A 26,197-nucleotide genomic window follows, 5' to 3' on the forward strand; every position below is an offset into this window, starting at 1 on the left:
GCACCCGATATATTCTTTATATAATAATTTTCTAGTACCTATATAACTGTCATATAATTCTAAAAATGATTATGTTATATTTCATTAATAAAAATACTAATATATCTTTCCAAATTTTTTATTGAACAAAAATAATTTTCCATATAAAAATATTACAATACATCATAACATACTTACACCTATTTATCAGAACCCAGTAATATTTTGCTGATTTTCTTAGTTGGTAGCAAAACGATGGCAGCAATCAAGACTAAAATTTGAGCGCATATATTAATATTTTTGATTATATGATTTATATATAATATTATATATTCTACTTACTCAAATGATTAATCGCAAACATAATAAACATATAATCACAATAATTATAGAAAATATTTCCTACAACATTCGATCCAACCATCGCCCCAAATCTTCCAAACATTAGCGATATTGCTAAAGCCATCGCTCTAATGTTGGTTGGGTACAGATCGACAACCAGAGCATTAACTATACCTATACAAGAAGATATCAACAGATATATCCCAGTTAAAATCTGTATTGTCATATATCCGGAAATATACTGCGCTATTAGTCCACATATGCCAGTTATTACGGTAGCAGCTAAAATATCAGTAAAGAAGAATTTTAAAAATATTTCATTGCTGCCAAAGGACAAAACTCATCTCACCAACAAGTAAATACTTCTTGTCTATTTTATTGACTAGAATACCAATTACTATATAACTAATTCCGATGGCGGCTCCTATGCTGAGTACCACTGGAAAAACACTTGTGTTAACTGTATCGTCGCAAACTTCATTCTATAGGCAAAAAATTAAATTTATTTAGACACTGTTTATCTTTATATGTAAATCTGAATAACTATTGTACCCTATACTTACATTTTGATCAGTTTCATTCGCTCTGAATAGATCTTCGAATATGTTATATCCTAATAAGTTAGATTTGGTTACAGAATCATTATTATAGTTAATAGATGCGCAAAGTGTAACGTCATTAGCGCTAACTTTTTTACTATATCGGTCCATACTGTTTAAAATTTCAGGATACCATAAGGCCAAAGCAGAAGCCCTAAAATAAATAGTTGTTATAAAGTTAAAACTTTTTAAATACCAATTTTTTATTACACTTAGTTTAAAGGAATTATTATTATTAAATGTAGTAGATACGTATTATAATTTGCCCAAGAAGAAATTTAGATATTTTCTGGAAGTCAAAATAGTTTCCTCTCTTACATACTGTAAAGATGAAGATTTTTTTAGAGAATAAGTGTATCAGATACAAAGATATTATGCAAAGTTGCTTTAAATACAAAAAAACACGGTGTTGCCATGTTGCTAATAGAAACAACTCAGTTTCAGTTCAAAGGATTATTGTAACAATATATCGTCTGTTCAGTAATCATTCAACAATTTTTAATTCCGACTTTTTAATTTAAAATTTGTAATTGAAGTTTTTTATTATTAAAATGGGTTGCCGATTTAGCGAGAACAAGCAAGTTTTCATTGCAAAGTTTATTACTTACTTTATACGAGAAAAGAAATACCGGTAAACTACTTTTGCTTGTGTAGGCCGTATATGAAGTAGTACAATGAAAATGTGTAGTCTTATGTCTTATGTAAGCACAAATTAACTACGTTTTTAGATAATATCGCTGATTGAAAGAATTGGGAAGACACGCAACCTAATGGGCAAATTCGTGACAATCCCGATTTAATTTCCCCTTACGTCTCAAGTGCTGTACGGTGGAGCCTCTACTCGTTCTGCGGCCAAAGCATAAAAGACTCATTTTCTCTAATTCGGCTAGCGAAAGCATATCGAAGACGGTGTGAAACTGAAAGCGACAGTGTTGCCATATTAAAATGTGTAAAATATGTAATATCTGTAATACGTTTGATGAAAATATCTTTTGATGAAAAATAAATGCGAGTTTATGTATTGAAAATATATTCGTGTTAAACATTGAATAAACAAAAAAAATAAAAATTCTTTTATAGATGTCGTTTAGTTGGCTTGGAAATGACGACTATAGGCATTTACTATAATATTTTACATATGAAATAACGGCGATCTTCATTTCCAAGCTAACTATGACGCCGTTCTTTGTTTAATCATGCATAATATTATATTAAATTGTTTAATGATCCGAATTATCTATATATAATATATATTAAGAAAATCCGAATTATTAACGTACTGTACCCAAAATCCTTAAATCTACGCATTAATCCGTAGTTATGGCAACACTGTCTCTGGTAACCACCCACTCTGTCGACTGAAAGCAGAACTACTACGATCTCAGATACACGTTGAACGATCGCTGAACAGCCTATACATATTATTGGTTATGTAATATAAAAATTGACACTTACGACATAAAAACGCCGAATTGCATATAACAAATTAATACAGTTTTAATTATATTTTCTTTTCTAAACAAGGGTACTGTTTGTCTCCACATCGACAAAAATACATTGACTTTCTCTTCGTTTTTTTCTGTTAGGATTTCGTCCAAGATGATTGTTGACACAGGATATTCATGAGATTTCTTATTTTTGTTTATAACGAACATTCTTGTTAATATTCTCAACGTTCGATCGTGTTTTCCTCTTGACAATAGGTATTTTGGACTAAAAATATAGGAATAATTAGGACATTGCCACAAATTACCTATAATAGATGCGAAAGAAAGTGACTGCATCGGAAACCGCTCGGCAAACCCCACACGCCTATTGAGTGGTGTAAATACACTAGTCGTTTAGTCCGGAAACCTATGCTGTGTCGTATTCGCTTGCTGGAATGACATAGTGCGTGGTTATATGTTTCTTTTTAAAAACGGGTGTAGGATTTTTGTTGAACTTTTGAACTGTTATTTCTAAGTTTTGGTAATTTGTATATCTTATTTAAAATGGGATACAAATGTGTTTATTTATAAGGAAAAAAAAAAAAAGATATTTATAGTATAAAAAATTAATTTATTTAACAAAATTAATTAAAAATGTGACAAAATAGTACCTTTCTATTGGTTCTATCGGACTTTTTTCGACTATATAAATCTTTATTTGTAAACTTTAATACATCAAATATTTTCAATCTAATAAATCATTTAATGATGTAAATAAGAGGAAATTTCTCACATGGGTGGTCAAATTCTATAGTTTTCATTATATCAAACAGCCTCTGAGAAATGTTTTCAACTCAAAATGCCTTTAATTATGTTTGACTACATCAATTAAAAGGGTCTTCAAATACATCAATGTGATATTTGTCTAAAATTTGCAAAAGAATCCGAATCTCTGGATAACTCGAAATTATTTACCCATTTAAAAGCCTTTGATCATGAAAGTGGAAAAATTTGTTCATTTTATTTACTGGAAATGGAAAAATTATTTATATTAAATTTTGATGAGTTTTGCACTGAAGAAAACATTCAGAGGCTGTTTGATATAATGAAAACTATAGAATTTGACCACCCATGTGAGAAATTTCCTCTTATTTACATCATTAAATTATTTATTAGATTGAAAATATTTTATGCATTAAAGTTTACAAAAAATAAAGATTTATATAGTCGAAAAAAGTCAGATAGAACCAATAGAAAAATAACTATTTTGTCACATCTTTAATTAAATTTTGTTAGATAAATTAATTTTTTATACTATAAATATCTTTTTTTTCCTAATCTCCTACGAACTGATATAATATGACGAGCAATCTATTAAATTACTGTGAGATTATATGCCTCGATAACATATTGGTGCAGATTATTTTCACCCAAACAAATAATAACCCAAACTATACATTGATGCGGATTGTCTATGAACTCTTTCTGAAGGTCACAGAAATCTGAACGCGTAATTCGGTGTTCTTTCGCATCTGTTGTAGTTAATTTGTGACATTGCTTTTAAAATTTTGACACATTTTATTTCTTATACTGAATACTGCTAAAAGAATAAAACTAAAACGAAATTTGATAAAAATTTGAAATAAAAAGCGATATAAAAATGTGAAATTGAGAGAAAATGGCAGAAACCGTTACAAATGTAATAAGAACATACCTTTCGGGCAAAATTGATAACATGGCAGCCACAAATAAACTTGGTAGAGCATATACAATTATTAAGAGTCTCCATGGACGAAAAGTGATTCCTAAACCTTCCAAATCATAGCTCCAAGTGTTTGGCAACAATTTCCATGCCATACCTGTGCACAATATACCGTATGATCGAATAAAAACGGCGTCAACGATGGCTATGAAATGAAGATCGCTGTCATTTTATATGTAAAATTATATGGGAAATGTCATCGATCGTCATTTCCAAGCCAACTGGACGCCGTTTTTTTTCGATCATACGGTACTTAGGTTTAAGACTCATACCAAATTTTGAATTATTTTTTTTAGCAAACTGTATATAAATATACAGGGTGAGTCTTAAATAAGTGCAAATATTTTCAAAGCTGGTAGATCTCGATAAAAGAAACATATTTTCTCTTTACAATTTTTCAGATAAGTCCAAAATAACAGAGTTATTTAAGTTTGAAAATTAAAAAAAAAGATTTTTTCTGTAAAAATTTTGAGAGCCACCGGATTTTTTCTGTATTTGCATCCCTTTTAGTGCCGTAACCATAGAGTAAAGCCGTAACTATGGTAATATCAGATATTAAGAAATTATATCGTGGGAAATTTGCGGTGAACAGGCAGTTCTAAAAAGTTTTCGAAAAATATACAAGGAAATTTAAAGGAAAATGCACGATTTTCAACATCTTTTTTTTGCGAAAAAAAACTCATATAGACGTGTTCCTGGGGTCGAAATATACCATCACTGAAAATGTAAATATTTTATTATTATGATTCACCCTGTATATAAATCTATCAACTTTAATTCATAAACTCAGGTTTTTATAAACTTTAGTATTTGGTTTATTATACAGGGTTAATTGAAGGGTTGTTTTTTTACCCTATATAACTTTAAAACATCTTGTGCAATAATTTCATGAGTAACTTTTCCTAAAACATTATTTTTTGATCAGAGCCATATCTCCTGAGCATTTACTTTTTTGACTCATGTCAACACATGCCTTGATTAATTTTTAAGAGCAAAATAAACTTGCCACCAACAATTTGCAATTTTTCAACTATCATTAGTTGTTTATGATGTTATTTTTTAATATCACGGGGTGGCTTTAGTGACTATTGTCGTAATGTCATATCGACACTGATTTGAACTCTATATTAAAATTTATAAAACTGTTAAAAATAACGATACAGGCTTGGTTTTAATAAATATCAATACGATAACAGAACTAAGGATATTTAAAAAATAGCTGTAATAACTTAGTGTACAAACAAATAAAAAACTTGTAAAAAATACTCTAATACTTTGTATTGCCTCCCCCGGCTGCTATAACTGTGTGTTATGTTTTCCCATTCTTCTTCAAGGACCAAGCGAATATTCATAATTTCGGCCATCTTCAAAAAGATCGACTTTTGCGACAATCTCCGACACTAAGAACCATATTCAATCGTAGGCAACAATAATCACCAAAGCCACCTCGTAATTATGAAGAATAACATCAAAAAGTAACCATAATTGAAAAAATTGCAAAATGTTTGTGACAAGTTTATTTTGCTCTTAAAAATTAACCAAGGCAAGTGTTGACTTGAGTCAAAAAACAAAATATTCAGGAGACATGGTTCTGACCAAAAAATAATATTTTAGGAAAATTTGCTCACGTAAATATTGCACAGGGTGTTTTAAGAGTTTACTAATTAAAGTTTATATATTTATATACAATTTGCTAAAAAATTAAGGAAATAAGTGTTGTCTGTAGTGTATTGTCGTTTTTGGATGTACCTAGTTTGTCGAAATCGCTTCTTCTCTCGTTGGATAGACTTTAGTTGGTAAATTAGAGGAGATAAAAATAAACTAGCAAATCTAATTATTATAAACAATACTAATCTTCCTAAATTACCTGGTATATACATTTGTCCAGCTGCTACAAAAGAACTTATCCATGATACTATCATTGGTCTAAATCGGTCGCTGTGGAACTCCCCAGCAAAAGCATATATTATTGAAGAAGATCCACCAATTCTTAAATTATAATAATACAATAAGAATATATACTATATAGAACAATTACAAATATATATTTCATATTAATTAAACTTTTAGTTACGTAATCGAGAGCGCGATTTTTAAATTCATTGTTGCCAACCATTGATACATTCGGCGCCGTGCTGACTAACTGGAATTTAAATTTCGCGCTGGGGATTCAAGTGGTAGCTCTGCTGTAGAAAATGTCAAGTTGCCGTATTAATGTATTTATTTCCTGACATTGTCATTCGTTTCAACACTTTAGTTTTGTATTACGAGTTTTTGGTTTAAATAAATAGTGTTGTGATACTTTAAGCTTGAAGTTTAAAATGGCAGACCTTGCAGACGAACATTGTTCTTTTTAGAACCTCTTTTAGTGCAAAGTGTACACGATAGCTTAATGGCTGTAAAAAACTCATCGCAACTTACGAACGAATATTTTGAACGGGAAAGCGGTAGTAAAGCCCTTTATGTCCCTTAAGTGCTGTTAAGAAGGTGAGTTTTGTTGATGTAAATAATATCTGTTTATATATTTATAATTAATTTATTTGTGTTTCCTAAAATATTTTGATTAAAAGAAAACATGTAAAATTGGGCAACGCTGTGCCGGTTAAGCTTAATCACCGTGACTAAAAGTTTATTTGATATGAACTATAGGTTTATAGTTTCAATAACCGCACTGGTAAAAACCAAAATATTTAAATATTATGACATAGCCACAGATTCCAATATTATTTCAATGCGATTAACATGAACGATAACTGGACAGTTCAAGGGACAGGTCTGATTTCAGCCCTACCGAGCTGTTGTCGTATTTTTTTAAATAGATTGAAATACCTCAAGCCTATAAATGTCTAAAATTCTCATACATATTTTATTATTATTTTACTAAATAAATGTCACATTTATTCTTAATTAATACATATTTTAACAAAAACTTACAATGCTCCATTAATAAATCGTAACAAAATAAACAGCCAAGACCAAGGCACTAAACTGCAACCTAGACTAACTAAGGAACTGGATATCAAACAAAAAACCAGAATGTTCTTTCTGCCCCTGGTGTCCGCCAAGAAGCCCCAAAACTGGGAGGTCGTCATCACACCCAAGAAGCTAATAGATGCTAGAATTCCCTTTTCGGATAAATTCAGATTCAAGTCACATTGTGCCGCGGGGATGATGAACGCCATCGACATTGTCTCGATGATGACGCACATCAAACAGCCACCCGTTGCCAGCAGAATAAAAATGTTGTATATGCCATAACCTGAAACAACCATACTATTCTTTGTTGTACTAATATTTATAATACCAATTAGTTTTATATGTTAAAGCACATAAGAATCAGCGACAAAAGTTCCATTGATGGGGGTGATGCATCCTTGTGTGCATCCTTTCAAAATATTCTAATACGTTTTTATTTAAAAAAGTTACTGAGATCTCCTATAGGCTTGGTGTATTTTCCGCCGGTGCTGCCACCATCGGAGAATAACGTAAACAACTAGTATATACACATTCACGGGTTTAAATACCGAGTATAAGAAAAATTTATTATATAATTATTCTAAAAGTGTTATGAACTATAAATTGTGAAAATTCTAAAAATAAAAATAAAAAAGTAAATATTTTGATATTTTCAGAAGGTCTAATTTGTATTATAATTTATTATTCCAGCTAAAAAACTTAGATGAGTTCAACTTCGGTAGCGAGCATAGTTTTAATCACCGGTTTTGCTAGTGGGGTCATAATTGAGGCTATTTCGGCTATAACGAAATTTTTTAAAGGTACATACCTAATTAAAATTAAAATAATAAAACATTTAAGCACTAGTTGATTAAAAAAAGTATACCATTAATGTTGCAAATTATATTTTATCCTCTCATATGCCTATTTAATTTTTGATTATGTAACGAGCACTTTGTTTACTCACTTGTTCCGTCGAACTGCTTGAATCCATTTTTGCTATTGATCAAATCGGTGTGAGAAACTATGAAGCTATAAAATGTTGTTTCGGGAGTGTTGAACATCGGGAAAAGTTGAGTTATTGAATGTTATTGCAACCAACAAGCCACGATTTCAATATTATTTTAATGCGGTCAACATGAACTTTAAACGAGACGGCGCGGCGACGTGAAATACATAGCGAAAATTTCTGATTTTTGCCGTGTACAGCACCGCGGTCGGAATTTTTTCAAATCAACTGAAATGCACCAAGCCTATTAGCGTTTAGAAGAAAGAATACGATATAGTGTGTACCCTTCCTTGTTTATATACAAGGGTTCGAAGAATCTGCACACAAGGGTGGTTTGTACTCTCATATGGTACTCTCGGAGATCAGTGAAATTCCATTGTTGCGCAATAATAATTGTGTAACTGTTACTATAACATAGATTTACAGCATAAATAAAGCAAGTAATAGTTGCAAATCTAGATTATTTACTTCTCAACATCCTGATAATGTTTGTAAGATTTTTATCTTATGCTAAAACAAATACATTTAAAATATTTACAATCTGAATAGCACCAATAACTCTGCAGGAGAGCTAATAAAGTTAGAAAGTAAGAAAATAATAAACAATACACAGAACATTTCATAAATCATAATTACAATATATACAGGGTTATTCAAACTTGACGCCTAAGTGTAATACCAGGTGAATAAGGTTGATTCTCACTATACCTTCCATCAGCTCCCTTCCGTTTCCCTTCCATTTACATAAAATATTATATCATGTAAATGAATAGGACAATGCACACTATCCGTTCCTTTTCCCTTCCGTTCCTTATCCTTTCCTTGCATACATTTTTTTGGCGTACGGACTGATAGTATCGGAAAAGCGTTGTCAAGTTCTTACATTTGTACCAGCTCTGTTAACATTTTATTGATATTTATTTATTCTTTCACCTCCTAATTAAATCTATTGCCTTTTTCAAAAGATACACATTTTTAAAATAAAACTTAATAATATAAATTGTACAATAAAAAGTATGGAACTGATACGGAACGGAAGCTTACGTATAGCGTCATTACAATAAAAAATACGGAACGGATATGGAAGGGATATGGAATGGAAACGGAAGGTATAGTGAGAATCAACCTTAAACATTCTAATTTGAATAATGATAGCTAAAAAATAAAGGTTAAATAACATATTTTTAATTAAATACATATACTCTTTGTGACAAGTTGATTTCTAGAAAAAGGCTGCTTTTTTACTTAAACAGATCTATACAGGGTGGTCGTTAATGAGGCCAGTTTTTGGCCAAGTATGACAAACAGCATAAAAAAATAAAGGGACCTACGTTGTGTTAAAAATACTTTTTATTAACGCTGTCCAAGATAATATATAATGATTTCCATTAAAAAAGAAACGAAGAAACAATATTTTATATTTTAGAGAGTTTATATAGCATAGCATTTTGAATACCATAGCATTTAAAAACCAGAAGTTGTAGTCATTTCCGCTGAAACAGGAAGTGACCGAAAACAATTGAAAACGTCAATCAATCCTAATTTATGTCATATACTAACATACCAAATCTCGTTATTTATCTGAAAAAAATAAAATAAAAAAGTTATAGGAGTGAGCCACTTTTGAGACACACCCGGTATATGCAACACCAATTAAACTTTTGATTACTTAATTGAGGGCGCGATTTTTAAATTCATTGTTGCCAATCATAGACATATATTTGGCGCCGGGCTGACTAACTGGAATTTAAATTTCCCACTGGTAATTGAGGTAGTAGCTCTGCTGTAAAAAAATGTCAGTTGCCACATTTATTTATTTATTTCCTGACATTGTCATTCATTTTGACACTTTAGTTTTGTATTACGCGAGTTTTTGGTTTAATTAAGCTATGTTGTGATACTTTAAGCCTAAAAATCTTTACTAGCAGACTTTTGCAGCCAAACATTATTCATTTTAGAACCTCTTTTAGTGCGAACTGTATAAGATAGTTTAATAACCGTTGCAAAAAACTCATCGCAAACTTATTAGAATATTTTGATCGGGAAAGCGGTAGTAATAGCCCTTTAAGTCCCTTAAGGGCTGTTAAGAAGGTGATTTTTGTTGATGTAATTTGTAATAACTGTTTATATATTTATAATTAATTGTTTTTTCTAAAATATTTTCGTTAAAAGAAAATATGTAAAAGTGGGCAACGCTGTATAGGTAAAAACGTTATGTGTAGACAAAGCTTAAAACAAAAATCTCAAAAGAGAAATATTATATGAGGCTTTTTTCGAAACTTAAGTCCTATAGGTATATTAATTTTGATGAAAATATTTTAAATACTATTCGTACCTGTTAGAGAAACAGCTTCATTATAAAGTTTACTTTCTTTTACCATATAAACTTCGGAGTTTTCGAGCATTTTAATTTAATAACTTTCGCTCTCAAAATTTTTTACCTAGAAGTTATAATTCAAAGAGTTAAAACAGTACTAGCCCAGCTTACTTAAAAATTTACTTTTGTCGTCGAACAAACAAGACCATATATTTCGTTACTTTATTGTATCTTTCTTACTTCGTCATTGTCGTAGAAGGTAAAATATATTTAAAACAATGATTTATCTAACAATTAGTAAATTACTAAAACAAATGCTTTTTAAGCTAAAATTTTGATATTGAAAATAATATATAAATAAATAAAGGTTTTCTGTTATTATAAAAATCTTTTTGTGAAAATATATGTAAATAAAATTTACACAATTTGTGTAATATAAACTACAGGGTGTTCCACTTTAAACAGGCTAAAAAATACACATCTAGGTAGGATTCACAATGTGATAATAGTTCTGAAAGACACTATTATAAAATACTTGTAATAAAATAAAAAACTAATTTTCTATATTTAATTTGGACTCACCCTGTATACATACCATGCATTATATTTAGCTTGTTTAGTTTAATGTTTAGGAGGGGAGTTAATCACCGCGACCTTATAGATCTATTGTGTGTGTTCCCCTTTCTTCAGTTATAACGAGTTATAACTCATCATACAGTCTCAGGGCTTTAACAAGAGCCAGTATCTGAGACGGCTCCACAGAGGCCAGCTCTCCATCCTCGATATCAGACGTACCAAAGTTCATGGCACGAATGGTCGTCGTTTCGGCGCACTCAGTGATTTCGAAGAAGAAACCATTAGGGGAAAATGATTTCAATTAAAAAATTAAGATTTTTGGATTTTTTAATATTGAGGTTTTTTCAATACAAGCTATCGTTCTCCTTGGAGCCTGCGCATCGTATTAGAGGCGCCACCCTGTACAGCCAGCAATAAATTAAAATCAGGTCTCAAAATTAATTTAGCAAAAACTAAAGTAATGTACAACGAACTAGTAGACAAAAAAGACATTCTCATGAATGACTCAAAACTGGAAATAGTAGAATACAGGTATTTGAGACAACTATAATACACAGCTCGGGATCTCTACTACCAGAAATCAACCGAAGAAGAAAGTTAGCTTGGAGTACTTATGAAAGAAACTCAATCAAATTCAAATCTAGAATGCCGCTCTATCCAAAGAAGGAAACATTGGACCAATGTGTACTACCAGTCATGATGACCTATTCATGCGAAACCTGGACACTTAAAAAGGACATCATAAGGAAACTGCAGGTCACACAACGCTCAATGGAATGAAATATGCTGGGAATAACCAAGAAAGACTTTTTGAAAAGGATACGACTGGTAAATGTAAAACCTAAGGATCAGAAGAGGACCACAATTGATTTAAAAAGCCCTCGAAAAATTTAATTTAGAATATAATAGGGTTTGTCAGTAAAGTCCCATGCTAATTATGTTTAGTTAGTTACGGTTCGTCAATGCGTAGATTTTATGCGCCAATGGGGTTGTGAGGCGGTTCGGCGGAGTGTCGGTTTTCAAATCGACGCATAATTAATTACAGCGCATAGCAGGGCGATTTAATCACGAATTTGCAGTTGAAAATTAAAAACTTTAATGCAAAAAAAGTTACTAATTTTATTAATTAGATGTATTTTTTTAAATTAGAATAAATATCTTATCAGTTGTACGTGTAATTATTAAAGTTATATTTTTGATGTTTGTTTTTCAGTTATTATTTAAATAAAGATCAAGCTTAATTGTTAATTGTGTGATTAAATATTTATATGACAATAATATATTTAAGCATTGTCTACCGGGTGCGTCTCAAAAGTGGCTCACCCCTATAACTGTTTTATTTGTTCAAATAAAAAAAAACGAGATTTGGTATGTTAGTATATGACATAAATTAGGATTGATTGGCATATTCAATGAATGGCGGAGATGGCTACAACTTATAGCATATGTCAACTTTTGGCATTTCCAAAAAATACTATTTTAAATTTTAATTTAGAGTGCCATGGCCATAAATGCAACGACAATTTGACTCGAAATACCAAGTGTGTAGTACCAAATTATTCGTAAAAAAATGCTTTTTCTGAATATGCTAATGAGCCACTCTCATTCCATTCAAAAAATGAGATATGATTAAAATGAAGGCCAGAACAAGAGACGAATAACATTAGACGATCAAATCTATTTTTCCAAGGCTCCTTGATTAAAAAATAGTGTTTTTCATACAGTCATGACCTTAGGTTGTAATTTAAAATAAGATTTTTTTAATGTCAAAAGTTGATATGTGATATGTCATTCTTTTGAGGGTGTCATTTCCTATAAGTAAAAAAATACCAAGGGTCCCATTAAAAAAACCAAGTTTTTTTCGGTGAAACAGGAAGTGACCGAAAACAACTGAATACGTCAATCAATCCTATTTATTTATGTCAATCAATCCTAATTATCCAAATCAAACCAAATCTCGTTTTTTTTATCTGAAAAAAGAAAACATTTATAGGGGTATAAGTTATAGGGCCACTTTTGAGACGCACCCGGTATATTATTGTTGCGGGTATACTCGTATTGCAGTTCCCTCCAATACGTTCTATAACGCGTTTTGACAATCTTTTTATTTTAGGAAATAAATAACGGTTTATGATATATTATATCTAGTTCGTTTTATCCTTGTACATAAAAACAAGCAGGGTATTATCTGCATACGCTCGCAATTTAATGATTATAAAAATACATAACAATTTGATTGCTTTTTATTGTTACAAATTTCCTGGATCGTTTTAATTAAACACACTAGAAAACATTTTAATTATTTGATGATTCGTCATTTCAATTAATATATTTCTTTCTAACATTTTCACGGACGAGGTTACCATAGGAGTGGACAATTTTCCCTAGTTTAATTAATTTGTTTAATAGTATACATAAAGTATTTTATATTTGTATTATGATAACAACAGAGAGGAGACCATATTTCTTACAAACGCAAAAACATTTTTTATTCTTGGTTAAATAAATAATTACTAAAAATACAATATATATATATATATATATATATATATATATATATATATATATATATATATATATATATATATATATATATATATATATATATATATATATATATATATATATATTTGAATTAAAATTATTACAGACAACTATAATTGTCATATAAGTATTCTCTTGTGACTCTTGTAGTAAACACTGTTTAAAAATGTGTTTTTAGAAGGTACATTTAACAAACTACTTAAAATTAGGAATTGTACACGTAACACGCCAATGTATATATTTTTTAAAACAAAACTCCAGGTATTATGAAAAGTGTATAATTATCATGCAGCCTGCAGAACTACTGAATACTGAAATTTTTATCAGTTAGATCCATCCAGTCGTCACAAAATCCATATTTATAATAGATTCGATACTCTGAAGTAAAATTACTCCAGATCTAAATTTAAACTAAAAACGTATTCTACCATCAATAAATTTAATATACAGATTCATAATTCTTTTATTTTTATAATTAAATATTTTCATATAGTATGATCAATATTATTTTTTGAGAACTTTTCTCTAAAGAAATTATTCTGTGCGGAACAAAAAAGAAATATTTGTACTGCTGTAACTGTAATTTAATAAATGGCAAATAGTATATTGTCCTATCATTTTTTGTTTTTTTCTGCTTGTGTTCAAATGCATGCATATAAATATCTGAAAAATCAAAGCTTTCAAACATATTTAACCCTTATAATAAATGCTAGGCCTAAAAATGAAATAAAATACCGGGTGTTCCATAAGAAAAAATATAACTTTGTGATGGACCTTAGTTGTGAAACACCCTGTATATTTCAAAATAATTTTAAATTATGAACATTGCCTTCTCACACATTTTCCAAAAAAATTGTATCCACATCTTTCCGTTTCTGTATAATCCACCGAAGCCAATGAGGTGCGACACCCTGTATATCAGCGGCGAAGCTTCCATTGATGCGGGTGATGCATCCCTTCGAAATATTGTAATATGTTGGCTTATAAGCTTAAAAGTCACTGAGATATAATAAATTAAAATTCTCAATAATTAAAATTTTCAAATTAAATTCAATTTCAATTATTTAATGTGTATTGGTCGAGCTTTATACTAATAAATTATTCGGTGAGTGATGCTGTTTTTTAGATACATCTTGTTTGCGGTATAAAATAAAAATATCGTAGCGCGTCGCGCTGGCCGATTCTGAGTGCGGCTGTAAAAATAGAAATAAGTTTGCAATAATCCTTCAGTTTCGCTGAGAGCTTTGTTTTTTTTTTACCTAAGTTTAGTTCTTTTTTAAATTCATTTGATTATTTTTTTAGTCTGTTATACATATTTTGTATATTTTATTTTTGTAACTTCGAAATTAAAGACTAACCAAAAAAAGAAAAAACTTTATTGCGTTGGTAAAATGTTAATTTACTTAATAAAAAAAAATTCTGTGGCAAAAATTTGAAATTAAAAATCTAAAACACCGACTTACCCTGTATATATGAGGTAAAATAAGGCATTAAATAAAACAAAAGTATGTATAAAGCAAAAACTGTTGTTAATACTATTAGTAAAGCTACTTATTAATAATAAGTATAATAAAAAAATGTTTTAAATAAATTAAACATATTTAGTTATACAATTCTCCGCTCTCCATCGCTTGTCTGTAATTCTTGCCGCCTTTTTCTTGCGCGTCCAACTTAATCATGTCGTCGATTCTCAAAATCGTGATCGCCGCTTCTGTGGCAAACTTCAGCGACTTAATCTTCGAAATTGTTGGTTCTAAGACACCGGCTTTCTTATTATCTTTTACCGTGCCCTCAATGAGATCCAATCCTACATGCTTTAGATGTGCATGTTCGACCTTAGTTTGGCTGGAATTATGGTAGGCGCGCAATTTCGCTACTAAATCTGTAGCGTCCTTTGCAGCATTCACTGCCAGAGTTTTGGGAATAACCAAGAGACTTTTAGCAAATTCCGCAATAGCTAATTGTTCCCTGCTACTCAGTGTCGTGGCAAAGTTTTCCAAGTAAATGGAAAGAGCAGCTTCAACTGCTCCACCTGAAAGCAATAATAATTGTTTTTGTATTATATCTATTATTACTATTATTATAAACTTCAATTCCATCAGCTCAAAATAGCTATTTATGTAACAAGTTGCAAAATGAATGTGTTTTAAGCACGGGACGCAAAATTGTAACGAGGCGGAAGCCGAGTTGGACAATGCGTCGAGTGCTTAAAACAAAGAGTGTTTTCGCAACGAATTCCATACAAAATTTGTTGTGAAAGCGGATGATTTGAGATTTTCATGCTATTATTATTATTTATTTTTAAACATTTTTTTAAAATGTTCTGGTAATCGGTTTCTAAGGCATTGTTTATGCATTGTTTAATGACTATGGTTTAATGACAAAGTTCTGTCAGGTTCAAACGTCGCCCTATTTCCTACAAAGTTTTGTAAAAAAATGAGTGATAATGATGGGTCTTTGCATATTCAACAAGCTGCTGAAACTGCGCTATCCACGTTAGTGCCCGAGAAGTCGAAAAACTTATACGAGACGAGAAATTTTGACCGTAGATGCCATTAAAGATTGTCAGTCATTCATTAGTGTGAAGATTCCGAATACAAAAACTCATTTTCCAAGAGTGTTTACGATTACTGAGGGACCAATAGATGGTATCAATTTCTTACATGTATTTCGTAAGTACGCAAAACTTCGACCACTCAATGTGACACATCAGCGATTTTTCTTGACGTGTCGAAAAAATCAATGCTGTACCCTGCCAGTTGGAATCAATACAATAATTGGGGGTATGCCAAAAAAGATAGCGGAATTTCTTGGACTCTCCAATGCCATTGAATACACTGGTCATTGTTTCCGGCGCAGCTCTGCAACAATGCTGCAGATTCAGGAGCGGACATAACAGTTTTAAAGCGACATGGAGGTTGACGATCAAGTTCGGTTGCTAAAGGTTACACTGAATCGTGGGACAGAAAGATACGCCAAATAAGGGATTAAAAGCAGTTCACATAGAAGCAGAAGCTACCGGCATTGCCAGTACAAGAAATTTACTTATTCCGACTCCTACAACTTGCACTTCTCTTAGAGACGAAGAGTTAGATGCCTCTTGTATTCACTTCTGTCAATTTCGAAACGCTTTCACAAAAATATTTTTTTAGTTATTAAGATGGTTGTCAGATAGACACATAATTTCAGATAGTATAGAATGTTCAGCCATCGTTTAACGTCACGTCATATATTGTCAAACTCTCTCAATCCTAAATTTATACTCTACTAAAGTTACAATTTTACTTTATAATTTTTAGTTTATGACCGTTCATATTGTCTAAAAAATACATATATAATAGAATATATTAATAGAATATTCTAGCTACAGCTGACGGCAATCAGTTATATCCTCTCTGGTTATATCCATAGAAAAAGCCTAATAATTGCTTATAAAATTATAAACTTTTTATTTACAACCACTCTTTCTTTTGACGGATGACAATCAATGGCCAAAATTATATTACTCAGTACCCACAAATTTTGAAGCAAAGATATCAAACCGTATTTTAATGTTTGTTTTGAAGCATAATTAGTGGAAAAAGTTAAAAAGTGGTTAAGTTTTTCTATTAATTGAAAATTACTACGGGATTTTCCCAAAAAGCCGGGATGATTGGGAACAAGGCATATATGTCAAAAATAAACAAACAAAATCAAAAAATTATCGTTCGTCATAGTAAATTGCGCCGTTTTTATTTTCGATCGCGCTGTACTCTTTTGGATTTTGTACAAGGTAAGTATTTAGAATTATGTTTAAATAAATAACTAAATTTCAAAAACTATAATAAAAAAATAAATACTGTACTTACCACCAACAACAACGGTCTTCGATTCCAAAACTCTCTTGACAACACACAGAGCGTCATGAACTGACCTTTCCATTTCATCACAATAGAAATCATTCGGCCCACGTAAAATAATAGATGCGGCTGTACGCTGTTTTGGTCTAGAAAAAAAATATAATTTCCAATCTTCAGAGGTCAATTCGCTTTTAAATACTTACGTTTTAATAATAATCAATTCATCATCAGATACTCTTTCTTGATATACTTCAGCTGCTTCTCCGACCATACTAGCATCAAAAGATTCATCACCTAAACATGTTATATTATGTTGATTACAAATTATAAGCTAAAAGTGTTGTTTTACCATCCATGTTAGATAAAGACGTCAAAAATGTCGCTCCTGTTGCTTTCGCGATTCTTTTTAAATCGACCTTCTTAACTCTTCGCACTCCCATAGCACCGGCTTCGACAAAATACTTCAAACATAAATCGTCGATTCCTAAAAACAAAATTGTAATAAAATATCAAAATACACTAGAAAATATATGACTCGTACCTCCTGAAGTTAGTATAACATTAACACCAGTGGATAAAATTTTTTGGATTCTTTCTTTAGTGATGTCTAACTCTCGGGCTCTGATTCCCTCAAGCTTTTCTGGGTCGTTTATTAAAACCTAGTAATATAATGGACAAATCAATGTTTGATTTTTTTTAATATATTATCTAACTAAAATAATATTACTATACCTGGACACCCATTTTCATTTTAGCTTTCTGCAATGAAAAATCAAGACAAGCAATTTTTGCACCTACAATTTTCTTGGGCATAGCCTGACTAGCTACAGTGCAATTTAGGGCATATCCTTGTACCAAAATACTCTCCCTATAATAAACATTTTCTTATTGTTAATTTGAGAGAATGGTTTGGTAATATAAATATAAAAAAAAACAAACAAAAAATTCATATAACAAGAAACATATTATTTAATAATAATATCTATACTCTTCAAGGAGAGCATACCTAAGGTTCTACTGAAATAAATTCACCACAAAAAAAATATATCTGGTAAATAAAAATACAGGTTCTATTTTCAAATTATTAAAAAATAATATATATATATATTATATATATATATTTTATCATAATCCTTATTATACAGTTTCTTACCTGGCACTACAACCATGTGCTTTAAGAATATTCACTGCTTTAATGGGATACATAGGATTACCTCTGACATCTGTAATTTTCACTGCATAGGCAGCATCTACAACCATTGCAGAAAAGAAATCTGCATCACTGTGATAAAGTTAAGAAATAATAGGTATATTTTGGAAAAAATAAGTAATTACATATAAATATTTATACAACAAAAAATAAATGTAATTTTAAGGTAAATTTAAAGGATACGCTCCAATTATTTTAGAACTCATTGATGTCTTGGCAACATTTACAATACAGTCTTTACCCAACTCTTCAACAGGAATTGTAAGATGATCTTGTATATATCTGCATGCTTCTTTGCAAGCTAATCTATAACCACTGATTATAGAGGTAGGATGTATTTTGTGTTTTACTAGTTCGTCAGCATTCTGCAATATTGACAGTGGTGAGAATAAAATATTGCTTATAATTTACAATTACTTTAAGTAATTCTGCTGCAATAATGACTACTGAGGTTGTACCATCACCAACTTCTTCATCTTGAAGCTGAGCTAATTCAACAAGAACCCTGGCGGCTGGATGCTCCACTTCGAGGAGCCTTAGAATTGTGGCACCATCGTTGGTTACTGTAACATCACCTATGTCATCCACTAGCATCTTATCTAATCCGACTGGACCCAAGGAGCTTTTTACGATGTTAGCAATTGAAGCGGCGGCCATAACTTAAAATAATTGAATTATTATCTTAATTGCTAAATAAAATTACAAATTTATTGTTAACAAAATATAACTATACCTATACTTCAAACATTATAATCAATATAATAATACAGTACAAACATTTGAGCTTAAAAAAAATATATATGAAATGTAGAGGAAACTGCATATAATAAGCAAAAGACTAAAGTATTACCAAAATAGGAAAATTCGAAGACATCACATGTCAGCTTAGAAAATTTCCAAATAGTTTACCAAAAGAACTTCAATTTTAGATACTTCATGGGAGAGTTAATTAAAAAGAACAAACTTTAAAAGTTAATATAACACTAACTTCTTACAAAATTACCTATAATGTAAAAATACAAATGCAAGTGCATTATAAATATAGGTTATATAGGAAAATAAACGAAAACTAATAATTTTAATTGATTGTGCTTACCATTTTGTGTACGGACTGAAGCCCCCGATTGCCTCTGACCTGCTACGGATAATGGACTCGCTAAAATCGACATTTTATTTCACAGACGGCAATTTTAACACACCGTTTTCAGAAAAACAAGGAACGGCAAAAAATCAAAGAACGAAGAATTACCATGGATAAAAAAACTGATAAAATGACAGTAGTATATGGTGGTAGAGGTGGGCCAAGGAGGTGGGCAGCATGGTGGGCAGGTCATATGACCTACTAGCTTTGAAGGTAGATTTAGATCATATATAATTTGATCCAGGGTTGTATATTATTCATTTTCTTATTCATACTAGGTTTCATATAAATTCTGACTAAATTTCTAAATTAAGACAAAGATAGATGTCAAGTTAACCTCTCTGTTTAGTGTCGGCCATGCAACGTAAGGACAATCTTTTTAGTTAATAATGGTGTATTTTCATCGAGAAAAACGGAAAAAAGCAATTAAAAAATGAAGTTGAACGTGTCCTATCCCGCTACGGGATGCCAGAAGTTGTTCGAAGTGGTGGATGAGCACAAAATTCGTATCTTTTACGAAAAGCGCATGGGCCAGGAAGTAGAGGCTGATCCGCTTGGAGATGAATGGAAAGGCTACGTTTTGAAAATCGCCGGAGGTAATGACAAACAAGGTTTCCCCATGAAACAGGGTGTCCTCACTAACAGCAGAGTAAGATTATTGTTATCCAAGGGTCACTCCTGTTACAGACCCAGACGTTCCGGAGAAAGAAAGAGGAAATCAGTTAGAGGATGCATTGTAGACGGTAACCTTTCCGTTCTTGCCCTAGTCGTTGTCAGGAAAGGGGAGCAAGAGATCCCCGGACTTACAGACAGTACTGTTCCCCGTCGTCTTGGTCCCAAACGTGCCTCCGCGATCCGTAAGCTTTTCAACTTGAGCAAAGACGATGATGTCAGACAGTACGTCGTCAAACGTCCGCTCCCCTTGAAGGAGGGCAAGAAGCAGAGGTACAAGGCCCCCAAGATCCAGCGTTTGATCACTCCAACTGTATTGCAAAGGAAACGTCATCGTCTAGCTTTGAAGAAGAAGAGATGTTTGAAACGCAAGGAGGAAGCTGACACCTATGCTAAGCTGTTGGCTCTGAGGAAAAAGGAGTCCAAGGCCCGCAAAGAGGAAGCTAAGAGGCGTAGGTCTGCCAGCACTCGTGAAAGCAGATCCAGCACCCATAGTAAATAAGTTTTTTCATGATATTTCATGACGGTATAACATCTATGTGTATTTGACACGGAATAAAGTTTTTTCTCAATACTATTAACGTTTTTTTATTTCTTAAACCAATTCAAAACAAAGAAATGAAAAGAAATTGTACATTTTTTATTCACTATTGAATTTTGGAAAATACTCCACCGTAATGATTTACTGGTTGCATAAAATCCACATTTTCTGTTTTAACCTTACTTTTTTGTTTACTTGTCAAAATTCCAGAATTTTCATGTTCTTTAAGATTAGAATTTAAATCTGTACAATGTCAGATGAAAATGCATCACCTACAGTTAATAAGGACGATGAAAAGAACCGGGAAAAAGTTAAATCCAGAGCGATAGTAAAGTATTCCGCCCCAAAACCTGCTACTTTTGCTAAACTTCAATACAATACTGATCTGAATTTGTCCATTCCGTGAGGTACATGAGAGACAAATATACAAGAAATAAGTATAACCATTCACCTAATGAAATTAGAGTAAGATCTTGTCTAAAAATACTGATATTTTTTTAGTAAATGATTTTATTCTTACAGGTAAACGGTCCCCTAAGAAATCTGGAGGAATTTGCTTATGATTTCGGTTGTCCTGTTGGTTCATACATGAATCCAGTCAAAAAATGCCATATTTGGTGATTTTATCACCAAATCACTGATTATATTATAATTATAATTTATATGTATTATTGTATAAAGCACTTGACTTTTATAGTTTTAATTCTAAAAACGTTTAAAAACTTTATAAATAAACATTTTACAACTAACGATTTGTTGATTGAATTCTATAAGAAAAAAAAATCGCGTCCTTAGATCGCGTCCATGTTGCGCTCTTTCAAATTTAAAATATTTACCGCTCTTTTTATGTTGACAGATTGCGAAAACTTGGAGCTTGGCGCTTGACAATTTGTCAAGAAGACAAAGATTAAATTTGTTATCTATGGAGGGGCAACGGCCCAGCTACGTCGAAACACCGGTTCCCATTAGAACACCGAAGTTAAGCGACGTAAGGCGATGCTACTTGATGGACGGGTGACCGGTTCGAAACTTTGTATCGTGCTGTTGTCCAAGGGAAAAGTGTAAAATCTATTGATACCATAGACTTAAAATTTTATTTTAAGTCTATGATTGATACACACTGCTCATTCACGCCGGTTCGAGGCCGGATGAGATGGGATATCTCGTGAGTAAGAGTTAATTTAGACACTTCCTAATAAAGCTTGCTTCATATAGACGCGAATCGCGAATTGCGAAAAGCGATTCGCCAAAAAATATTCGCAAAATTTGGACCTATTTCATACAGTCGCGAATTTTTAGGGACATTTCATTTTTGCTCCACTGAAAGTTACCAAAAAAAAATCATAACCTGAGATAACTTAATTTGTTTTATACATATTTATTCGTGTTTACGATCTTTATTTTATATTTTATAGCATACAACATGAGTTTAAATTTGTTTAATAATTATGAATATCGATTACGATTGTGGGATTGGAATAGAATAAGGTGTAAAATTGCCATTTACTTATTGTTAAAACGTAGAAGAGAACGGGTTTATAGCACAGGTTTATAGGTCATTTATGGGCCATTTGGGACATGTGAAATATTCAAATTTCGTAAGCAACAAGGTGCTTGTCGCAGTTTAATTCAAGAAATAAGGAAGAAAAATGAGAAAAAATTTAGGAATTTTCACAGATTGTCTGTATAGGAGTTTGATAACTTGGTTGAAGTTGAAAAATTGTCACCATATATATCAAAAACATATTATGTACGAGAACCCATTTCAACTGGAGAAATGCTTTCAGTTACTTTGCGGCAGCGTCGTCAAAATAATCGATAACCGGATCACAACACCATTCTACGCAAACGCGTACCTTAAAATCGCGCGAATATTCGCAAAAAGTTGATAACACTTTAACTTTCCCGCCCCCCAAATTTTAAATCTTGCGAATCGCCAAAATCTTAAAATTTCTGATAGCGCCGCCATGATCAGTAAAATTGGACCAATGAGAGCAGTTTCGCAAAATCGCAATTCGCGATTCGCGTCTATATGAAACAAGCTTAGTCGGTAGGCCATTGACCATGATATGGCCGAGGACCGCGGTTCGGATTCCGCGTAAAGAAAGTAGGTCCCGTCCAGTTTAGCCATTGCAGCAGAAAGGAGACGTTAACTTGAACCTCACACATTATCTATGGATAGTATGTTTTGTAGTTAACTTCTGTTTTCTGTATTGTTTATTTTATTAATTAATAATTAATTGTAATTAATTTATTAAAATAAAACAAATAGTTGTGGGCTGGAATATCAATTACAAAAATGTTTTTACGATATTATTCCTTAATATACTGTACTTTAGTAGGTCTAGTATTAAGTGATATGCATAAAGAATACACAAAAGATGCATATAAAGAAAAAACAGAACAGTATGAAAGTCCTGGTGAAGATTTTAGACCTATATCATTAAAACACTTGGATAGACCTTTTAGAATGGCCAAATTAAATCTATTGTGGTCCAAAGCTGTTCATGTAAGATTACCTACATTTTCTTTTAATCTACTGAAAATTTATAATTCTCATTTGTGTTTAGAGATTGACAGAAGAAAAGCTCAAATCTATTTTTGGGGAACTTAAGTTACACGACAAAGAGGAAATCACATGGAAACATTTAAAAGCAGAAGGAAAGGATAAAGATGGATTGCAAGAAGCAAAGTTACGAGATAAACTCAAAGATATTATGATAAATTATGGGTTTTTAGATCAAATTGATGATGTTAACAATGAGGATAAAGTGTATCCATATAAGGTAGTTAAAAAAACAAATATAAAGAATATTTATCAATTTTTATTTCTAACTGAATATATTATTAAAAATGTTATAGGCATTAAATGATGCATCAGATAAATATATTAACAAGAGCTTATTCAAAGACAAAAAATTAAACAAGTTATGGGAGAAAGCAGCTAAAGCTGGATTTAGCAAAGATGAGTTGGCTGCTTTGAGAGAGGAATTCCATCATCATCAAGACAAAATTGAGCAATATTATGCACTTCTGTATAAGACCAAGAGTGATGATCCCAGTGATACAGCAGATGAAAGTAAAAATTATAATATAAATTGATTTTCCAGTAACAGTATGTTTTTGCAATTAATTTTAGATACGGTTGATGATACTTTGGATAAATTTAACAGAATTGAAACATTAGAAGAAAGAGAAAAGCACAAGGATTATTTAGATAGAGCAAACATGATAAGGCAACAACACAGAGACATTAAAGATGGATATGATCATTTAGATAAGTTAGCTGCATCTGGGCCAGCAAGTAAAGAATTTGTAGAGCCTAAAGTTCAAGGTTAATTTTATTTTTCACTATCCAGTGTTCGTTGTTTAAGGTTTTATTTAAAAGAAAACTTAACATTAATATTTTGAAAAATGTGCATTAAAACTAAATATCTTTTACATTGTAGGCTTGTGGCGGATAGCACTTCAAAGCAACTTTACTCCTTCTGAACTACAGTCTTTGAAAGAAGAACTTCTTCATTATGAGAACAGGCATAATGAAACAGAAACAAATATATACCTATAATTCATAGATTTTACATTTTTCAGATTATTAAAATTGCGACATATGCAAGCTGATCATGCAATAAAGGAGGACAAATATAATAAAAAAGAAAAAATTACAGGAGAGAAGTCACATGGATTTAAAATGGCAGAGGAAACCATCCGAAAACAAGCCAGAAAAGTTGATAAGATACATCTAGATATCGAAACTAAAATTATGCAGAGGCATATTGAGTTATAAACTAAGGTCTGAACGTTTATATCATAGATATTAAGTAGGTAACCAAAAATGTGTACTAAGAAGTAATATAAATGTGCAATATATGTAACAAATGTTGATGCGATTATTAAATATAGTAACAAATATATTTAGGGCTAACCAACTAATAAAATCAGGTTAACAGTTAATAAATATTTATTTATCAACTATAAACAGTATTCAACAAATTTTATTATTATCATCTATTAGTTGTAATTTCATTTTTCAACTCGATCAACTTTAGCTATTTCTTCTTTTAAAAAGTTCTTACTAAACCTGCGAAACTTAAAATTCTGCACAAATTTTAATTCACCAGTCCAGTTTTTCAACAAATTCAATTGGACTGGATTTAACAGATCAGGTAATTCTAAAAATAAGAAGGATATTTTACATTTTTTTTTTAGTTTTAGGTAACAGTATTTCAATAAAAGTAAAAAAAAATAGTAAAGGTGTTTAGATCTTTTTCAGTAATCATTGAAATATATTTGTTACCTATTCCACATGTTTCAAACTCTTTTTCATCAGATTTGATTGTGAGATTAATAATGTCTTCCCTATTTGCATGTTGCCTATTCTTTCTTTGACCTATTGAGTGCTTTAATTTAATTTGTTCCAATTCCTCATGAAACCGATCTGAAAATATCATATATATTATGAAGAGTTCAAAAGGGATATACACATAATACCTAGATATTTTATTATTAATAGTTCAATTTCCTTTGGGCCACATGAGTTTTGATCTTGAATTAAATTATCTCTAAACCATATTAGTTTCTCTCCCAGTATATTATGTTTGATGGTTGTTAATAATTTTGCTTTATCTTTTTTATTATTCCTAATGAGTAGATAGGTAGAGTTTAATAGATGATTATATTATGATTACAGTTTTTAAATTATCTTACCTTGTTAACTTTTTAGTTAAAGCTTTAGTTCTTCTGCTGTCAGGATGTTTACATTTTTCCAGCTGCTTTACTTTTGGCTATCGTAAAACATATCTTTAGAAGTTCACTATTTTCATAGTTCATTAGCTGCTTAAAAAACTAAATTAAAACTTACCATTTTCGTAATTTTATGTTGAATAGATCACTTTAGTCTATATCAAAAACTGGTTTAAAACTAATCGGTAGTAACTTGATTGCACCCTGATTCCGGTTCTAACTAGTGGGGCCCTAAAATTTGAGGAGACTAAACATAAAAATTTACTAAGCAGAAACTATAATATACTGTGTATTCGTAATGTTTTTTAAAATGCCATTTAAAAATGCATAAAATTTATTTGCGACAAGTTCCATAGACAAGTTATAGACAAGTTGAAAATATGAAAATCAAAGAGAGGTTAGAATTGTTTTGCGCCACAGAATATACTACCTTTTGCGATAATTTGGACCAGAGATATAGAAGTAGGTTAGATTTGTTGGACCCACTTCTGTGCCCCCTTCATGCTTCTAGAGACTATTTTTTTTAGGACACTGGCCGAAT

At 31.2% G+C, this 26,197-nt stretch overlaps 5 protein-coding genes and 1 long non-coding RNA gene across 6 annotated transcripts; 3 read left to right on the forward strand and 3 right to left on the reverse strand.

The window, feature by feature from the left end:
* Positions 1-100: 100 nt before the first annotated feature.
* On the reverse strand, positions 101-10,588 carry LOC115888259 (synaptic vesicle glycoprotein 2B-like). Its single transcript, XM_030907926.1, has 9 exons — positions 10,409-10,588; positions 7,044-7,368; positions 5,977-6,098; positions 4,062-4,206; positions 2,376-2,633; positions 885-1,074; positions 671-803; positions 322-603; positions 101-250 (listed from the first exon to the last, which is right to left on the reverse strand). Exons 1-9 carry the CDS (start codon positions 10,476-10,478, stop codon positions 180-182), a joined length of 1,596 nt encoding a protein of 531 aa, XP_030763786.1. The 5' UTR covers positions 10,479-10,588; the 3' UTR covers positions 101-179.
* Positions 10,589-15,018: 4,430 nt separating this feature from the next.
* Positions 15,019-19,837, reverse strand: LOC115888196 (T-complex protein 1 subunit alpha). The gene is made up of 10 exons (XM_030907831.1): positions 19,656-19,837; positions 18,977-19,218; positions 18,743-18,924; positions 18,503-18,631; positions 18,082-18,217; positions 17,891-18,008; positions 17,699-17,833; positions 17,553-17,643; positions 17,359-17,495; positions 15,019-15,542 (listed from the first exon to the last, which is right to left on the reverse strand). The coding sequence occupies exons 1-10, from the start codon at positions 19,726-19,728 to the stop codon at positions 15,112-15,114; spliced, it is 1,674 nt and encodes a 557-aa protein (XP_030763691.1). The 5' UTR covers positions 19,729-19,837; the 3' UTR covers positions 15,019-15,111.
* A 185-nt stretch (positions 19,838-20,022) lies between these two features.
* On the forward strand, positions 20,023-20,949 carry LOC115888197 (40S ribosomal protein S6-like). The gene has a single exon (XM_030907832.1). It carries the CDS (start codon positions 20,134-20,136, stop codon positions 20,872-20,874), a length of 741 nt encoding a protein of 246 aa, XP_030763692.1. The 5' UTR covers positions 20,023-20,133; the 3' UTR covers positions 20,875-20,949.
* Positions 20,950-21,057: 108 nt separating this feature from the next.
* On the forward strand, positions 21,058-21,662 carry LOC115888198. The gene is made up of 2 exons (XR_004051221.1): positions 21,058-21,378; positions 21,436-21,662. It is a non-coding gene; the product is annotated as an uncharacterized LOC115888198 (long non-coding RNA).
* A 1,416-nt stretch (positions 21,663-23,078) lies between these two features.
* On the forward strand, positions 23,079-24,890 carry LOC115888231 (alpha-2-macroglobulin receptor-associated protein). Its single transcript, XM_030907889.1, has 6 exons — positions 23,079-23,422; positions 23,484-23,699; positions 23,776-23,992; positions 24,053-24,247; positions 24,363-24,447; positions 24,505-24,890. Exons 1-6 carry the CDS (start codon positions 23,213-23,215, stop codon positions 24,698-24,700), a joined length of 1,119 nt encoding a protein of 372 aa, XP_030763749.1. The 5' UTR covers positions 23,079-23,212; the 3' UTR covers positions 24,701-24,890.
* LOC115888232 (translation machinery-associated protein 16 homolog) lies at positions 24,857-26,081 on the reverse strand. The gene is made up of 6 exons (XM_030907890.1): positions 25,943-26,081; positions 25,775-25,887; positions 25,621-25,697; positions 25,405-25,553; positions 25,211-25,351; positions 24,857-25,085 (listed from the first exon to the last, which is right to left on the reverse strand). The coding sequence occupies exons 2-6, from the start codon at positions 25,775-25,777 to the stop codon at positions 24,937-24,939; spliced, it is 519 nt and encodes a 172-aa protein (XP_030763750.1). The 5' UTR covers positions 25,778-25,887; positions 25,943-26,081; the 3' UTR covers positions 24,857-24,936.
* Between the last annotated feature and the right edge of the window lie 116 nt (positions 26,082-26,197).

The sequence above is a fragment of the Sitophilus oryzae genome, unplaced genomic scaffold (assembly GCF_002938485.1).
Source record: "Sitophilus oryzae breed Bouriz unplaced genomic scaffold, Soryzae_2.0 scaffold_690_pilon_pilon, whole genome shotgun sequence".
Classification (NCBI taxonomy): Eukaryota; Metazoa; Arthropoda; class Insecta; order Coleoptera; family Curculionidae; genus Sitophilus; species Sitophilus oryzae.

Excerpts from the sequence above, each read along its gene's own strand:
- LOC115888259 (XM_030907926.1), bottom strand. The coding sequence starts at position 10,478 with ATGCTCGAAAACTCCGAAGTTTATATGGTAAAAGAAAGTAAACTTTAT. Across the intron at positions 6,099-7,043 it reads CGATTTATTAATGGAGCATT|AATTGGTGGATCTTCTTCAA; the intron begins GTAAGTTTTTGT and ends TTATAATTTAAG. Across the intron at positions 1,075-2,375 it reads CAATTCGGCGTTTTTATGTC|GGCTTCTGCTTTGGCCTTAT; the intron begins GTAAGTGTCAAT and ends TATTTATTTTAG.
- LOC115888196 (XM_030907831.1), bottom strand. The coding sequence starts at position 19,728 with ATGTCGATTTTAGCGAGTCCATTATCCGTAGCAGGTCAGAGGCAATCG. Across the intron at positions 18,009-18,081 it reads AAATGAAAATGGGTGTCCAG|GTTTTAATAAACGACCCAGA; the intron begins GTATAGTAATAT and ends TTATATTACTAG. Across the intron at positions 15,543-17,358 it reads GAAGACCGTTGTTGTTGGTG|GTGGAGCAGTTGAAGCTGCT; the intron begins GTAAGTACAGTA and ends TATTGCTTTCAG.
- LOC115888197 (XM_030907832.1), top strand. The coding sequence starts at position 20,134 with ATGAAGTTGAACGTGTCCTATCCCGCTACGGGATGCCAGAAGTTGTTC.
- LOC115888231 (XM_030907889.1), top strand. The coding sequence starts at position 23,213 with ATGTTTTTACGATATTATTCCTTAATATACTGTACTTTAGTAGGTCTA. Across the intron at positions 23,700-23,775 it reads ATAAAGTGTATCCATATAAG|GCATTAAATGATGCATCAGA; the intron begins GTAGTTAAAAAA and ends AAAATGTTATAG. Across the intron at positions 24,248-24,362 it reads TGTAGAGCCTAAAGTTCAAG|GCTTGTGGCGGATAGCACTT; the intron begins GTTAATTTTATT and ends TTTACATTGTAG.
- LOC115888232 (XM_030907890.1), bottom strand. Across the intron at positions 25,554-25,620 it reads TTAACTAAAAAGTTAACAAG|GAATAATAAAAAAGATAAAG; the intron begins GTAAGATAATTT and ends TCTACTCATTAG. Across the intron at positions 25,352-25,404 it reads ATTAATAATAAAATATCTAG|ATCGGTTTCATGAGGAATTG; the intron begins GTATTATGTGTA and ends TGATATTTTCAG.